The sequence below is a fragment of the Pocillopora damicornis genome, chromosome 5, assembly GCF_964200805.1.
Source record: "Pocillopora damicornis chromosome 5, jaPocDami1.2, whole genome shotgun sequence".
NCBI lineage: Eukaryota > Metazoa > Cnidaria > Anthozoa > Scleractinia > Pocilloporidae > Pocillopora > Pocillopora damicornis.
This window is the reverse complement of record NC_142674.1, coordinates 2,018,963-2,036,884: the sequence shown is the minus strand read 5'-3', so window position 1 is coordinate 2,036,884 and position 17,922 is coordinate 2,018,963. Positions and strand designations below refer to the sequence as shown.

At 40.7% G+C, this 17,922-nt stretch overlaps 3 protein-coding genes and 1 pseudogene across 3 annotated transcripts; 2 read left to right on the top strand and 2 right to left on the bottom strand.

The window, feature by feature from the left end:
- The first annotated feature begins 1,800 nt into the window (after positions 1–1,800).
- LOC149044697 (uncharacterized) lies at positions 1,801–2,925 on the top strand (annotated as a pseudogene).
- Positions 2,926–6,182: 3,257 nt separating this feature from the next.
- LOC113686516 (uncharacterized) lies at positions 6,183–7,916 on the bottom strand. The gene has a single exon (XM_027204146.2). The coding sequence runs from the start codon at positions 7,898–7,900 to the stop codon at positions 6,653–6,655; it is 1,248 nt and encodes a 415-aa protein (XP_027059947.2). The 5' UTR covers positions 7,901–7,916; the 3' UTR covers positions 6,183–6,652.
- A 457-nt stretch (positions 7,917–8,373) lies between these two features.
- LOC149044696 (uncharacterized) lies at positions 8,374–10,094 on the top strand. Its single transcript, XM_089207858.1, has 3 exons — positions 8,374–8,433; positions 8,485–9,255; positions 9,298–10,094. The coding sequence occupies exons 1-3, from the start codon at positions 8,374–8,376 to the stop codon at positions 9,847–9,849; spliced, it is 1,383 nt and encodes a 460-aa protein (XP_089063984.1). The 3' UTR covers positions 9,850–10,094.
- A 5,131-nt stretch (positions 10,095–15,225) lies between these two features.
- On the bottom strand, positions 15,226–16,928 carry LOC149044695 (uncharacterized). Its single transcript, XM_089207243.1, has one exon. It carries the CDS (start codon positions 16,926–16,928, stop codon positions 15,699–15,701), a length of 1,230 nt encoding a protein of 409 aa, XP_089063369.1. The 3' UTR covers positions 15,226–15,698.
- Positions 16,929–17,922: the final 994 nt, after the last annotated feature.

The window sequence follows — 17,922 nt, the reverse complement described above, 5'->3', positions numbered from 1 at the left end:
AATGAAGATCATCGCAGTATATACTCAACTTAAGCAGCTGAGAAATAAGGCCTGAAAAAAATTCAGGCCTGAACGGGAATCGAACCCATTTATTTCTCAGCTGCTTAAGTGTAGGTCAGCAATAAATAGGTGTGTTTGCTTGTTTTGAGTGGGGATGGAAGAAAAGGAATCATGCTACATATCTGATTTATTAAACCAGATTTGTTCTGTTTATACATGGGTAGAACTACCCTGTTCTCTGGAAAAAATAAAAATTTTCGCATTTTTATCAGTGCTTTGCAGTCAAACTTCCTTGTGTCTTGAACAAGAAATCTTATTTTCTTGAAAACAAAATCTTTGTTTGCAGCCTTCTGTAATAGGCAAATATAACAGTGTAAGATGAGTGATAGTATATTTCTCAAAGTATTTTTGGAATGTGACAAAACGGAAGTGTCATAGTGTGATAAGAAGCCAACATATGATTGCTTGATAGAAAGCAAAAAAATGCAGAATTGCATATATTTTCTCCTTTGTCAGCAGCATATGTTAGTGAAAAGTTCTTATAATTGTTAACTTCTAAATCATCTTCAATTTAGCTAAGATTGAACTGTTATCACGTTTGTCATAAAAGTATTCTGAGATCAATGTCATATGACCCATTCATGTGTGTGTTTGACCTTTGGAATTAGCAAGCCATAGGTGACAGTAACACAAAGGTTGCAGATAAAAAGAAAATATTATGTACAGTACTTCTTCTGCATCTTTTCATTTCCTTTTCTCTCCAGCTGTTCTATCTATGCCGTGCTGGAAATTGAACACTTTCCTTCCCAAAATTAGGAAAGGCACACCAGTAAAGAACGAATTTTTGCTCCTTAAATATCTCATGCATCTTCCCAGAGTATTTTGTGACTTCTGTCCGAGGAAGGAGGCGAAAGCATTAAGCTAACCCGAATGATTCCACAATTGTGGTATTATCCAAGCCATGCCGGAGGACTTGAACTAGATAAACTACTGAGAATGCACAATAGCGAGACATGACTCCTCCTTCATAGAGTGCTCAATTTGGACATGAAAGCAAAGCTTTATAATGCCAAAGAGCTATATCAATACAGATATGTACCAGTGTTCCTGAAACCTTTGTCAGCTTTAAAGCGAGAAAACTTCGTCGTCAATCCTGTTTCAAATTCCGCAATAAGTTTATGCGCCTCATCAACAGAATTAACGTATCCTAAATTATCCGCATGTCTACCGTCAAGCAAAGGTTCACGCTTTAAAATTCCCCCCATGCTGTTTCTGTTTGTTCCTCAAGAATCATGGGATTACAGCTTCGGATGTTCGGCTACATCACCGGCGGATTTCCGAGAATCTTCGGTTATGTTTTGCAAGTCATTAAATATTCCATCTCAGTCCCTCTCGACCGAGGTGGTTTTGGTGGATGGAATCTAATGCTGACCGTCGAGTATGGTTAGCCAAATGTTGCAAAATTCAACAACTTGCATATTTATATTCAACAACTTATATTTATGCTCAACAAAATATATTTTTATTCAACAGTTTACAGTTATGTTCAACATTTTATATTTATGTTCAACAATATGCATTCTCTTTTCATATTCAATTAAATTATTTTCATTCAACAACAATGTTTATTCAACTTCGAAAGCTATATTTATTTTACTCAACAAAATTAATTGTTCAACTTTAGTCCAAACTTTTTACTCAACAACAATAATTATTCAACTTCTATCATGCATAGTTATTTAATGACATACCTTCTTTTATGACAAAGTGTTTGAAAGTACCCGGACATTCAAAATATCGTCATTCAACAAAATTCCCCGCCCCAAACATAAAACCCATTCCCTTCCTATCAATACGAAGATTATGGACTGGAACCCAATCATTCGATTTGCGCCAAAAATCAAAATGGCAGCCAGAACACTGGAGGAAGAATCATTATTCAATTGCTTTGAGGATGTTATAAGCTTGTTAAACGTTTGTGAAGAGGGAGAAAACAGTATTTCCCGACCATTTATAGAGAGGGTGATCAATTGCTTAGAATCAGCGGCGAAATTTGTCGAAAACTTGTTACCGGTTGTAAACGAGTGCAAAGGGGAGTTGACTGAGGTTGCTGGAAATTTAAGGATTTTATTCCACAGTTGGTGCCGAAAATTGACAGAACTGGTGCTAAGGAATACTCCAAACTGTACTCACTTAGCAGTATATCTGGTAAGTTCACTGGAACTTGCAGTAAACGGAGAACCAGGGAGACCAAAGTACGAGATCGATGAAGAGACTTTGCTACACTTCAGAGCTTTGGGATACAACTGGAAAGACATCGCAGAACTTCTTCTCGTGTCGCGTTGGACCCTGTGACGACGGGTTCGAGAGCTTGGTATCAGCGAGGAAACTGGCTTTTCAATTATAGGAAATACAGATCTTGATGATATTGTGCGAGCTTTCATGAACATACAAGGAGAGTTTGTGGGGTATTCAATGGTTCGTGTCCACTTGAGAAGTATGGGTATTAATGTTCAAAGAGAACGAATTCGAGCCAGTATTTCGCGAGTTGATCCGATCAACTGCTGTTTGAGATGGGCAACAGTAGTTTCTAGAAGAGCTTATTCAGTGCCAGGCCCTAACAATTTATGGCATATTGACGGCTATCACAGTTTGATTAGGTGGTGTTTCGTTATACATGGTTGTATAGATGGCTATTCCCGTTTAATACGTTTTTTGAAGTGTTCTACAAACAACAGAAAAGAGACCGTTCAAGATCTTTTTCTGCAGAGTGTTGAAAAGTATTCGTGGCCTTCTAGAATACCAACCGACCATGGAGGAGAAAACGTGTTGGTATGGGAACGCATGATTGGATTTCGAGGCCATGATCGTGGATCCGCACTTATTGGAACTTCTTCTCGTAACCAGAGACTAGAAATTGTGTGAAAGCTAAACTAAGCGTGAGACGAGTTTAATCTCCACAACTAACTGACCCTTTATCAAAATTCGAGAAGAGGCTGACTTATCAGCTAAATGGTGTTCTTCGGATGTGCACAGTCGAACGTCTCTCTTGTAAGCTTCCAAGGAAGATTTCCTTTTATTTGTTTTTGTTGGAGCTCGAACAGAAGTTAATTCACAGTGTCCCTCGGGAGTGGGCAACGCATCTGATGATTTGAAACCTGCAAACGTTCAATTTTTAATGGGCTCCTGGGCAAACTGATCTTCTTGAAGTCGTAAGTGGCTATTCCTGCACACTTACACTGATGGTAACTCATAAGCCGAGAAAATCTCGTTGTCAATTGATATGGCCCAAAGTCCGTATGCACGTTCATGACTGTGTCACACCTCGACTGTCAATATTTTATGCGTCGGTCAATTTGAAGATTCAACATCCCCCCGGGGCAACCCGTAGGCATTTCAACTTTTTAAGAGTGGCTGTTTAAATCCCCCGGGGGGGAGGGGTTCAAATTGTGCTCACATGCCCAACCTAAGTGCCGGATTCGATTGTCAGTTTTTCTTGAAAAAAACAAAGACTGTGAGCTAATACTCGTTGACCAAGCTCTACTAAAAGCTTGGCAAATAAGCGCCCACGTTGTAAAAAGCACAACCCTCCCCCCCCCCCAAATAAGTACCCACTTACTGGGTCATAATGTCAAACAAGCTCCCCTCTTAAATAAGCGCCCTTCCCCCCCCCCCCCCACTCTCCTCCCTCACTTTTGCAAATAATAGGAACACAGGGAAAACCTGTTTCTACTACCACTTTATTTACAACTTTTCAAGTGTAAACTACAGAGGAATTAGTACAGGATAATAATTTCTTCCTCATTCCTGTGATTTCTATCTCCATGTGCTAACAGAGTTCCTTCATGTGCGTTACCTGTTCTTTCGATTTTTATCCTGTTGCTGTGGTAACTTGAGAAGCACCCCCCCTCAATCAAGTATCCTACTGCCAATAAGCACCCCTCCTCAAGCTGAAATTTCAAATAAGAACCTTAGTACTAATATTTCGAGGGAATACATTATTGTAATCCTTTCACTCCAGAGAATGACTAACATCTAACTTCTCCTTACAATGTCTCCCCTGAATCACACATTAAGGTCACAGGAATAAAGGAAATGATCACCAATGAAAGAAGCGCAAGATCATTAAACAAATTCTCCATAACCACCTTAAGAAATATCTGATGAACAGTAGGAAGAATATGCATACTGATATTAGAGTGAAAAGAGTTAAGTCAAGGAAAATTAGAATTCATGGGGCTGATACTCTAGTTATGCCCAATAAGGAACTGGTAGCGGTTCTTCCACTATGTATCTTAATTCTTTCTTTATATTTTTCGGCACTTCTCCTTAATAGATCAATGAAGAGCAGAAATTTAGCTGAAAGAAGATCACGATGAGGTCCTCACGAAGGGCCCTCAGCTGGGGTGATTTACTTGACACATTTTGGAGGCGATCATCAGCGAGCCATTATCTCAAAACATCAAGGCCAGTTACTTCAGAATGAATTGGAAATATTTCAAAAGTTTTCTTTACTTTTAACCTGTTCTCTAGGATCTGTTTACGTCTCAGACTGCTGTAATCTGTGTAAATTCTTTCCGCGAACTTGTACCATTCCCGCCTCTGTAGATCTCTTTGGTCTTCTTGGTCACATCTGCTTTGTTATTTACAGGTGTCTTTTTTTCTTTTGGTTAGTTAGTTCAATTGCTTTGTTCTTTTTTTAATTTTTGGTGTTTGTTCCTATTGGAAAAATACCTAAACTATGACATAATCTTTATTTTAATGGTTAGCACACCCTTGACTACAGTCACGTGATTGCACTTATATATCATTGTGTGTAATTAAGTTCACTGTATTCTAATAAAGCAGTTGTGTAGAGCAATTGGTCTGTGCGTTACTCTATAGTAGTATATAACGAACCCTAATACACAACAAATGGCAACGAGGATGGGACATTTCATTGAAAAGTGCTGGAGGAGCTTATCTTTATTCTCAACCTTTTAACTCCTAGAAGTGATCAACAAGTAACTTCTCTCTATAACATCCATACAATATCTAGGAAACAAATAATGAGAATACTCAAACTTATCAGGTAGAAGTTGTTGTCTTGATCTATCACCAAATTCTTGTTACTTATTTGCAAGGAAATGTATGGCAGTTAGAAGGGAGAGTTAACAATCAGATATTAGGAGCTAAAGGGTTAAATGGACCACCCCCTCCCCTCTCCTTCTTTTTAACCCATGCTCACCCCCGTGGGTCCTTCTCTCCCCAGCAATCCACTACTGTAAAATTAACAGATGGCAGCTATGATTTTTACCAAGGAAATACTGAGGGTCACTGAGCACTCATTTGCCAAACATTATGTCTGCCCTATCAGCTAGGTTGAGTATTTTTCATTTTCTTGAAGTTTCTGTCACAGTGGGGTTCTGAAAATTCTGATGACATTTGCTGTACCATTTGTAAGGATACAGTAAACCTTTGAGGGTGTCCCACATGAAAAAATAGGTTAAGTGTTACTAATTGAAGCATAACCGCCGTAAACAATATATAAATGGAACACTATATAAACGGAAATACGTTCTCTGGCAAAAATTAATCCATTTCAGCTTGTGTGACCTTGTGTTGTAGAATAAAGACAACATTCAATCACCTATTTTACTATAGGTTTGAGTATCCTAATCTTGTACTATGCATTATATATATGCACCAGAAACCTGGCAGTGAGTACATGTACACTGAGTCCAAAATAAGTCATGAATAAACACAAAAGGGGACCCTTCTCAGCCCAAGGAAACTGAGGTTTGCATTCACATCAAACAGGGTACTTGCTTGTAATCCTTTCTTCTAGGATGTACATGTAAGGTAAAAGTTCTTGGTTCACACAAAATGTTTTCTCTGGTGATCAGATGGCAGAGGGTACTAATAAGGCTCATAAAGTGAGTCATCAGTAGTATTAGCGCACTTGGCTCTAGACAGGGCATCAGGTAACAGGGGAGAGGAGGGCGGGATGGGAGGGGGGGAAACAAAATGACAAATACCTGTCTACCATCTCAAGATTCCAGTGAAAACAATACCCTATTGAAGATGATAATGGTTAAAATTCATATCTGATTCCAAACAAAACTACTCAGAACCCCTACTGTTAGGGCAGCCATATATTGAGGAGTGCCTGTCTCCTCCCCTGGTGATAGAAATGAAAACAATTAACAAAAATGAAGATTTTATTTCCTGCTAAAACAACCCTAATACAAGCAATACATTGCAATTTATATTAAGGAAATAAAAAGTAAAAGGGGCATTGGGAATTTTACAATTGCCAAATTTAGAAAACACTGACTCTGAAACTTAAGCTCTGTATTTTCTCAAGTCCTAGGCCAAAGAAGTGTCTCAAGTAATGTAATAAGATTCATAATCAATATTTCAATTGCAAATTAAGATGATGCTGTAAGCTACAAAGAAACCTTTGTATACTTGCTGAAGTCTTTCTCATACCTAATTACACTAATTAAATGGAACTGATGCTAACTCAAACTCAGATATAGTCATAACTTAACTGCTTGGGCTTACTAATTAAGCAAGGCCTGAACTCATCTTGGTACTAAAATGTCACTATCATACAAAAACAACAAGGATAAAGCATGAACTTTATAAAGAGGTCTCAGTTGTGTTAGTGCTATACCTCCTCACCAGTGATTATTCTTTGAAACTTTTCTTCATATAGGTCACTAAGCTGTTTGAAAAACTTCTTGTCTGTTAGATGAGGTGGTGGGTTCCCCTCTATTTTCCTCTTAAGGTTTAAGAGTTCTTCACTGAATCTTTGACATAACCATTCAATTTGGATCTTTGTCGGCTGGAACGCCTCATGAAGCTGACGCAGTCTATCCACGTTATCCTCAACTAGTCTTTTAACCATCATGAACTGGTCTCCACTCAGAATTACATGGATATATAGACGCAATTCATGTAGGAATTTCATTAAAATCGCTTTATCGCTATCACTGTCGCTGGTCTGCTCGAACGATTTATGTGGCAGTTCTTCCAGATTTTGTCTAAAGATTCTGGCACAGTGTGCCTCAAGTTTTTTATATTCTAGATCCTCATGTAGTTTTATGAGAAACTTGAGATTCTCGTGTCTGTTTTGCATGATCATTGTTTCATTAAGCCAAAATTTTCTGCACTTGCTATAATCGCAATCTTTCTTGTCAGGAAAATCGTTTCGGAACTCCGAAGCAGTGGCTTGAGTTAGGTTCACCTGAGGGAACTCCTTAGCATTGGGACCACCAAACTGTAAGCTGTTTACGTACGGAGCAAAAGGTTTAATTCGCTCATCAAGCTCTTTCACGCTTCTTTGAGCATGCTCAGTCACTTCATTTGATGATGTGTTACTGCCAAAATGTTTCAGACATTTCAAAGCAACCCTTTGTTGTTCACCTGTTAAAAAAGGCTCTACTAAATTTCCCAACTCTTCCACCACAAGTCTTAATTCTTCCTCTATATTTACTGGCACTTCTCCCAAGAGAAGCAACGAAGAGCAGATATTTAGCGGCACGAAGATCATGTGGAGGTCTTCACGAAGGGCCTTCAGCTGAGGTGACTCGCTCGCAAAATTGCGGTAGTTTTTATCGGCAAGCATATAACGCAAAACATCTAGGCCACTTACTTTTGAGTGGATTTTTATACGTTCAAAAGTGTTCTTTACCTTTGAAATTTTCTGTGGGATTTCTTTACCCTTCAGTTTGCTGTAATCAGTGTAAATTCTTTCCGCCAACTGGCGCCATTCCCGCCTCTGTTGGTCTCTTTGGCCTCTGCGCCACAAGTAAATGGTTCCACTAGCAAAGAGGACTATTGTTAGACAGATATTGATACAATAGTAAGCCAGGGTTATTGACTTTGCGTTCTCTTTTGCAACTGTCTGACCCATAGTAGACTTTTCTTCACGAAAATCAAGCTTGAAGTAGGGGCGCATTCTGTTTGCGCATATTCTATAAATTTTTTGTTTGATGTGAGAAACCGCTGGTATGCGCCTGCGTCGGTTTGTCACGAAATGATTGCTACGGGAGAAAGTGCGTCGGAAAACAATAGTGGTCGAGTATTTGGGGTAGTCTCTCATATACCGGGTTCTGAAATAACTAATAATTAACTGATAGATGTAGCAGAAGGGTAAGGTGAGTGGGTACAGAGGATCAGTGAACAGTGGGCACAGTGGACCAGTGAATACAGAGGACCAGAGGAACAGAGGAAGCAGTGGAACAGTGGGCACAGAGGACCAGAGAAACAGTGGGAATAGAGGACCAGTGGGTACAGAGGACCAGTGGGTACAGAGGACCAGTGGGTACAGAGGACCAGTGGGTACAGAGGACCAGTGGGTACAGAGGACCAGAGGAACAGTGGACAATGAGGAGCAGAGGAACAGTGAACAATGAGGACCGGTGGGTACAGAGGACTAGAGAACCAGTAGGTACAGAGGATCAGAGGGCACAGAGGACTAGTGGGTGAGAGGACCAGTTGGTACAGAGGACCAGTGGGAACAGAGGACCAGAGGAACAGTGGACCAAAGGAACAGTGAGAACAGAGGACCAGTGGGTACAGAGGACCAGAGCAACGACGGGACCAGAGGACCAGTGGGTACAGAGGACCAAAGGACCAGTGGGTACAGGGAACCAGAGGAACAGTGGGAACAGAGGACCAGAGGACCAGAGGACCAGTGGGTACAGAGGACCAGAGGAACAGTGGACCAAAGGAACAGTGAGAACAGAGGACCAGTGGGTACAGAGGACCAGTGGGTACAGAGGACCAGAGCAACAACGGGACCAGAGGACCAGTGGGTACAGAGGACCAAAGGACCAGTGGGTACAGGGGACCAGAGGAACAGTGGGAACAGAGGACCAGAGGACCAGTGGGTACAGAGGAACAGAGGACCAGTGGGTACAGAGGACCAGAGGAACAGTGGGAACAGAGGAACAGAGGAACAGTGGGAACAGAGGACCAGTGGGTACAGAGGACCAGAGGAACAACGGGACCAGAGAACAAGTAGGTACAGAGGACCAAAGGACCAGTGGGTACAGGGGACCAGAGGAACAGTGGGAACAGAGGACCAGAGGACCAGTGGGTACAGAGGACCAGAGGACCAGAGGACCAGTGGGTACAGAGGACCAGAGGAACAGTGGGAACAGAGGACCAGAGGAACAGTGGGAACAGAGGACCAGTGGGTACAGAGGACCAGAGGAACAACGGGACCAGAGAACCAGTGGGTACAGAGGACCAAAGGACCAGTGGGTACAGGGGACCAGAGGAACAGTGGGAACAGTGGGAACAGAGGACCAGAGGACCAGAGGACCAGTGGGTACAGAGGACCAGAGGAACAGTGGGAACAGAGGACCAGAGGAACAGTGGGAACAGAGGACCAGTGGGTACAGAGGACCAGAGGAACAACGGGACCAGAGAACAAGTAGGTACAGAGGACCAAAGGACCAGTGGGTACAGGGGACCAGAGGAACAGTGGGAACAGAGGACCAGAGGACCAGTGGGTACAGAGGACCAGAGGACCAGTGGGTACAGAGGACCAGAGGAACAGTGGGAACAGAGGACCAGAGGAACAGTGGGAACAGAGGACCAGTGGGTACAGAGGACCAGAGGAACAACGGGACCAGAGAACCAGTGGGTACAGAGGACCAAAGGACCAGTGGGTACAGGGGACCAGAGGAACAGTGGGAACAGAGGACCAGAGGACCAGTGGGTACAGAGGACCAGAGGAACAGTGGGAACAGAGGACCAGAGGAACAGTGGGAACAGAGGACCAGTGGGTACAGAGGACCAGAGGGTATAGAGGATCAGAGGAACAGTGGGAATAGAGGACCAGAGGAACAGTAGGAGCAGAGGACCAGGGGAACAGTGGGAACAGAGGAACAGTGGGTACAGAGGACCAGAGGAACAGTTGGAAGAGAGGACCAGAGGAACAGTGGGATCAGAGGACCAGTGGGTACAAAGGACCAGAGAAAAAGTGGGAACAGAGGACATGAAGGCTCCAGATGGGACAGTGCCAGAAGACACCCAAAATTGTTGAAATCCTATGGCTGCATTTAAGTTATTCATATAAGGTAGCGAATCATTTTAAAATTTTGCCCTACAACTAAGTTATATATACATATGTTACAGAACATACATTACATACATAATCATACTTTTCTCCATGAATATTTCAAATTGACACACTTTAGAATCGTTACATTGGTAACTGCTTATAAAAAGATAACTTTATGACACTCATCTCTATTGTTTGAATGTGCCATTGCAATCTGTAGCCAGGATTTCCCTGAGAGAATTCAAAGTTACGACAGGAGCCTATAAGTTCTCCGTGAAAATTTTTGTCTAAGGTAGCAGAGGGTAATAGGGTAATAAATGTTCTCTCTCACAGAAAAATCTTCCTAGTAGGTATTCCATAACCTTATGATTTGACCCTTTCACTCCTCATGGGAGTAATATGAATGCTCACAACACCAAAGCATTCAAAATTCACACAAATTATCAACTAAGGGATTGAGTTTGATTTGGCCACCAAATTCTCAGATCCTAAACTACATGTAAAGAATGGCAAAGCAGTTTTACAGTAGACAAAAGCCTTGTGTTCTGTCACCTAAGCCAAATCAATATTATCATCCTCTGGATCAATATGGTGTTCCTGGCAGAGTCGAGCCTTCTGTGGGTGCTTGTCTAGGAATTTGTTAAAAAGTTCCTCCGTACCCACTGTTCCTCTGGTCCTCTGTGCCCACTGTTCCTCTGTTCATACTGTTCCTCTGCTCCTCTGTACCCACTGGTCCTCTGTGTCCACTGCTCCTCTGGTCTCATTGTTCCTCTGGCCCTCTGTACCCACTGGTCCTCTGTACCCAATGTTCCTCAGGTCCTTTGTGCCCACTGGTCCTCTGTATTCACTGTTTAACTGGTTCTCTGTACCCACTGTTCCTCTGGTCCTCTGTACCCACTGTTCCACTGGTCCTCTGTACCCACTGTTCCACTGGTCCTCTGCACCCATTGTGCCACTGGTCCGCGGTGCCCACTGTTCCTCTGGTCCTTTATGCTCACTGTTCACTGATCCACTGATCCTCTGTTCCTAATTTTCCACCGTACCACAAATTCTCCGTGCCCTCTGTTCACTGATCCTTTGTACCCACTCACTTTACCATCCTGCTACACCAGTCCATTAATTATTAGTTATTTCAGAACCCGGTATATGAGAGACTGCCCAGTATTTGAGATTACCTTTCTTGTCATTTTTCCATCTGTGACTTTGATAAAGGCGTAAAAGTCTTAAAATTGTTGTGTGGTGCGTGGAAGGAAGTGATTTTTAAGCGAAAAAGTATACAGTTGTTTTGTGATTGTTTGGGAGATCGATGTAGATGTTATTTGTGAAAGGTGAAAGAGGCCAGCCGAAGAGCGCAGACATATTGCAAAGAATACTTTGATCGTTTCATTGCTTTCTCAAACTATGGCAAGACCCAAAAAGTATTACAAAAAGGTAGCAATCCGGCAAAGCGCGCTGAATAACCTTGAGGTAACAATCATTGTGTTCCATCTGCATCAAGTTCTTCAAGTCTTTTGCTGAGGGAATATAAAATAATTAGCATGCTATCGCATTTCATTTCGTGAGATGGTTGATTATACATGGGACCAGGGAGAGTAAGATTTCAGGGGGAGGTAGAGGTTTCGTTCGATTCTCGTATTTCGTGTACGTGACATGTTGTCGTTTCGCCTTATTTTAGACATTTATGCCTTGTTTTAGATGGTTTTAGATAGTTTGCGAGTGGTTGTAGTTGTTTTTGAGGTGGTTGTAGGTGGTTGTTGAAATTTTTGAGTTGGTTGTAGATGGTTTTAGGTGGTTTTAGGTGGTTTTAGGTCGTTCCTTGTTTTAGTACTTACCATAAAAACAATTGATACCAAGGGAGCTGGATTTGTGCTGTATTTGACTGTCAATTTTTCGCGAAAAATCAACTACTGTGAGTTTAAACTCATCGACCATGCTCTACTGAAAGCTTGGCAGATAAGTTCCCACGCTATAAAAAGTGCCAACCCCCCAAAATAATTACCCATAATGTAAAACAAGCGCCCCTCTCTAATAAGCAAATAAGCCCCCCCCCCACCCACCCTCATCTCCACTTTCGTAATTATAGTAAGAACACAAGAAAAACCTATTTCTGCTGCCACTTTATTTACAACTTTTTAAGCATCAACTACAAAGGAATCAGTATTGGATAATAGTTTCTTCCTAATTCCTATTTCCATTTGCTAACAGAGTTCCTAAATGAACGTTATCTGTTCTTTAAATTTTAATCCTATTGCTGTGCTAACTTGAGAAGTGCCCCCCTCGATTAAGTGTCCTAATTCCAGTAATTACCCCTCCTCAAGCTGAAATTTTGAATAAGTGCCCGGGTACTAATATTTCGAGGAAATACATTTAACCCTTTCTCTCGTAAGAGTGATTAGCATCTAATTTCTCCTTGTAATATCTCCCCTGAATCACACATAAAGGTCAAAAGAGTAAAAAGGAAATGATCACCAATGAAAGAAGCTCCAGATTGTTAAACAAATTCTCCTTGTCAGCACCTTAAGAAATGTATGATGAACAATATGGAGAATATGCATATTGATATTGGGGTGTAAAGGGTTAAGTTAAAACTATTAAAAAAATAAACGTAAAGCAAACCATAGCGACAAAAAGACTTCTTTCTAAAACTGTAAGGTAACAATAAGCCTACACTAGAATATTAACCAGTCTGAAAACTGTCATCATCTTTCTTATAATGCTCAATTGATGGTCAAATGCAGGAATTGATGCTATCTTCTACACTTTATGCTGGAGATTCTTGAGAAAGATTTACTGAGTAGTCATAAGACTTAGGAGGATAATTATCTTATAACTCAACATCATTGTTCTCCAAGGGACGCTGCTAAGCTGGAAATGTACACAAATCTCGAAATTGGTCCCATAAGCTACAAAAATTGTCAGAAAGTTTGTCATTGCAAAGCTTATCTAAAGAATCATCCACAATTGATTTTAGCTCATCTCTAGCCATTTGAAACAGATATTTGATCTCTTTTTTTTTAACTTTGGTGACTTTCTTGTTTTCACATAAATCTGACATAGTCTGTTCATATTATCTAATGTACCTATTCCATCAATCTCTAGGATCTGGTTTCTTCTTAGACTTCTGTAATCTGTGTAAATTATTTCCACAAACTCGTGCCATTCCCACCTCTGTTGATCTCTTTGGTCTTCTTGGTCATGTCGGTTTTGTTATTTACAGGCATCTGTTTTTTTTCTTTTGGTTAGTTAGTTCAATTACTTTGTTCTTTTTTTAATTTGTGGTGTTTGTTCCTATTGGATAAATACCTTAACTATTACATAATCTTTATTTTAATGCTTAGCACACCTTTGATCACAGTCATGTGATTGTGCTTATATATTGTGTATCATTAATTTCACTGTATTCTAATAAAGCTGTTGCGTGAAGCACTCGGTCTGTGCGTTACTCTCTAGTAGTATATAACGAACCCTAATACACAACAACTGGTGACAAGGATGGGACATTTTATTGAAAAGTGCCAGAGGAGCTTATCTTTATTCTTAACCTTTTAACTCCTAGGAGTGATCAACAAGTAACTTCTCTCTATAACATCTATACAATATCTAGGAAACAAATTATGAGAATACTCAAACTTATCAAGTAGAAGTTGTCTTGATCTATTGCTGAATTCTCGTTACTTATTTGCAAGGAAATGTATAGCAGTTAGAAGGGAGAGTTAACAGTCAGATCTTAGGAGCTAAAGGGTTAAATGGACCAACCCCTCCCCTCTCCTTCCTTTTAACCCACACTCACCCCCTTGGTTCTTTCTCGCCCCAGCCATCTACTACTGTAAAACTAACAAATGGCAGCTATGATTTTCACCAAGGAAATACTGAGGGTCACTGAGCACTTGTTTGCCAAGCATTACGTCTGCCCTGCCGGCTCAGTTGAGTATTTTTCATTTTCTTGAAGTTTCTGTCTCAGTGGGGTTCTGAAACTTCTGATGACATTTCCTGTACCATTTTTAAGGATATGGTACACCTTTGAGGGTGTCCCACATCAAAAAATAGGTTAAGCGTTATTAATTGAAGCATAACCGCCATAAACAATACATAAATGGAACACTATATCGATGGAAATACGCTCTCTGGCAAAAATTCATCCCTTTCAGCTTGTGTGACCTTGTGTTGTAGATGACATTTAATCACCTATTTTACTATAGGTTTGAGTATCCTAATCTCGCACGATACATTATATATGCACAAGAAACCTGGCAGTGAGTACATGTACACTGAGTCCAAAACAAGTCCTGACAAAAGGGAACCCTTCTCAGGCCAAGGAAACTGAGGTTTGCATTCACATCAAACAGGGTACTTGCTTGTTATCTTTTCTATCTCTTCTAGGATGTACATGTAAGGTAAAAGTTCTTGGTTTGCACAAAATGTTTACTGTAGTGATCAGATGGCAGAGGGTACTAATAAAGCTCATAAAGTGAGTCATCAGTAGTAGTAGCGTACTTGGCTCCAGACAGGGCATCTGGTACAATGTTATTTCTTTGAAGGCAATAGATGATGTCAAAATTGCACTAAGACAGTTCTGGTCTCTAACACAGGAATTTTTTGTTCTTTAACTTTCCTTTGTGATGTTTGTTGCACATGTAGGATACAGATTTCTGATCAGTCTTAAGGATGAAGTGTCCTTCAGGGAAGTGTTTCCAGTACTTTAGTGCCTAAATTATTGAGTGCACCACTATCTCTATGGACACAGGGTTTGTGAGAAGAATTACACGACAGGTCTTCCATTCTGATTGCGTGTGGCTGCCAGTGGTACTTCAAATGCCTCAACAGCTGGCTGTGACAGAAGGAATGATCTACATCTGTCAGATCTGACAGCAGTGCCAAAGTCAAGAATTGGTAAAATTCTTCCAAGCAGTAGGCTTGAGTGAATTTAGTTATTTCTTTATCTCTATTATTAATAGGGGAGAGGAGGGTGGGATGGGAAGGGGGAAACAAAATGAGAAATACCTGTATACCCTCTCAAGATTCCAGTGAAAACCATACCCTATTGAAGATGATAATGGTCAAAATTCATATCCGATTCCGAACAAAACTACTTAGAACCCAAACCATTGGGATGGCTATATATTGATGGGTGCCTGTCTCCTCCCCTGGTGATAGAAATGGAGACATTTAACAAAAACAAAGATTTTATTTACTGCTAATACAACCCTAATACAAGCAAGACATTGCAATTTATATTAAGGAAATAAAAAGCAAAAGGGGTACTGGGAATTTCACAATCACCAAATTAAGAAAACACTGACTCTGAAAGTCAAGCTCTGTAGTTTATCAAGTCCTAGGCCAAAGGAGTGTCTTAAGTAATATATCAAGATTCATAATCAATATTTCAGTAGCAAATTACGATGATGCTGCAGGCTACAATTTAACCTTTGTATACTTGCTGAGGTCCTTCTCATACATAATTACACTAATTAAATGGAACTGATGCTAACTCAAACTCAGATATAGTCATAACTGAACTGCTTGGGCTTACTTTAATTAAGCAAGGCCTGAACTCATCTTGGTACTAAAATGTCACTATCATACAAAAACAACAAGGATAGAGCATGAACTTTATAAAGAGGTCTTAGATGTGTTAGTGCTATACCTCCTGAACAACGATTATTCTCTTAAAATTTTCTTCATATAAGACATTAAGCTGATTCAAAAACTTCGGGCTATTAAGATGATCTGGTGGGTTCCCCTCTAAGTCCTCCTTAATGCGCACGAGATGGTCGCTGAATCTCTGACATAACGATTTAATTTGGAACGCCTCATGAAGCTGACGCAGTCTATCCACGTTAGCCTCAACTAGTCTTTTGAACTCGTTTTCGCTCAGAATAATATGGATATATAGACGCAATTCATGTAGGAATTTCATCAAAATCGTTTCATCGCTATCACTGTCGCAGATCTGCTCGAACGGTTTATGTGGCAGTTCTTCCAGATTTTGTCTAAAGATTCTGGCAAAGTGTGCCTCAAGTTCTTTATATTCTAGATCCTCATGTAGTTTTATGAGAAAATAGAGATTCTCGTGGCTGTTTTGCATGATCATTGTTTCATTAAGCCAAAATTTTCTGCACTTGCTATAATCGCAATCTTTCATGTTTATTTCCAACTGAAGGAACTCCTTAGCATTGGGACCACCAAACTGTAAGCTGTTTACGTACGGAGCAATAGCTTCAATTCGCTCATCAAGTTCTTTCACGCTTCTTTGAGCATGTTCAGTTACTGCATTTGATGATCTGTTACTGCCAAAATGTTTCAGACATTTCAAAGCAACCCTTTGTTGTTCACCTGTAAGGAAAGGCTCTGCTAAATTCCCCAACTCTCCCACCACAAGTCTTAATTCTTCCTTAATATTTGATGGCACTTCTCCCAAGCGAAGCAACGAAGAGCAGATATTTAGCGGCACGAAGATCATGTGGAGGTCTTCACGAAGGGCCTTCAGCTGAGGTGACTCGCTCGCAAAATTGCGGTACTTTTCATCGGTGAGCATGTAACGCAAAACATCAAGGCCACTTACTTCTGAGTGGATTTTTATACTTTCAAAAGTGTTCTTTACCTTTGAAATTTTCTGTGGGATATCTTTACTTTTCAGTTTGCTGTAATCGGTGTAAATTCTTTCCGCCAACTGGCGCCATTCCCGCCTCTGATGGTCTCTTCGGTCTCTGTACCGCAAGTAAATGGTTCCAATAGCAAAGAGGGCTATTGTTAGACAGATATTAATACAATAGTAAGCCAGGGTTATTGACTCCGCGTTCTTTTTTGCAACTGTCTGACCCATAGTTAACCTTCCCTCACGAAAATCAGGCTTAAAGCAGGGACGCATTCTGTTTGCGCATATTTTATAAATTTTTGTTTGATGTGAGAAACCGCTGGTATGCGCCTGCGTCGGTTTGTCACGAAATGATTGCTACAGAAGAAAGTGCGTCGGAAAACAACAGTGGATCGAGTATTTGAGACAACCTTTCTTGTCATTTTTCCCTCTGTGACTTAGATAAAGGCGTCAAAGTCTTAAGTTGTGAAAGATGAAAGAGGCCTACCGAAGAACGCAGACGTATTGCAAAGAATACTTTGATCGTTTCATTGCTTTCTCACGTGATGGTTGACATTACAGAATCGCGCCCATTGAAAAACGTCGCACGGGAAAATGCAAATAAGCTAGAAAAGAGAAAGAGAGCATGCGTAACTTCACGCAGGCCTGTCAATCCGACTGTCAATCATGTAATCCCCCGTGTACGCAGTGTTCGAAAGTATTGTTTCTTGTGCAGACAACCGAAACGTAGCGCTTTTCATCGAAGAAGAATAGACGTAATTAGTGGCGTTATCTTGATTAGGTTATATTGTTTAAAAATCGGTCAGATGTAAAATTAAATTACCTTTCAAATGCCGGGTTTTCAATTTGTGTTAAGACTCAAATGCGGCAGATTTGCGAGGTTCGACCATCAACTTCGCCAAGAAAGCAAAACATCACAGAAATATTCCTTTTAGTAAAATTTCCGTACTGCCCCATACTATCGTAAAACAAATCTGTTTTCCCAATGGTAAAGTATTGTTTTTGTCACTCTATCCAAGAACTGAACGTATAATGTAGTGTGGGGCTGTGCAGAATTTTACCTTCCTTTTTGGCCCGTTATTGCCGTCAGTTTCAGATAACACGTCGGTAGTCTAATTACTTTTCGAAAAGCTTAAGTATACGTTGTAGATTCCCGCTCCACGTAGGTGCACGCTCACGCTCAGAAGCTTACGGATGAACACTTCACGCTCTTTTGATATGCAAACGCGGCCCTCGCTCTTTACCGACGAAAAGAGCATTTCGTCAC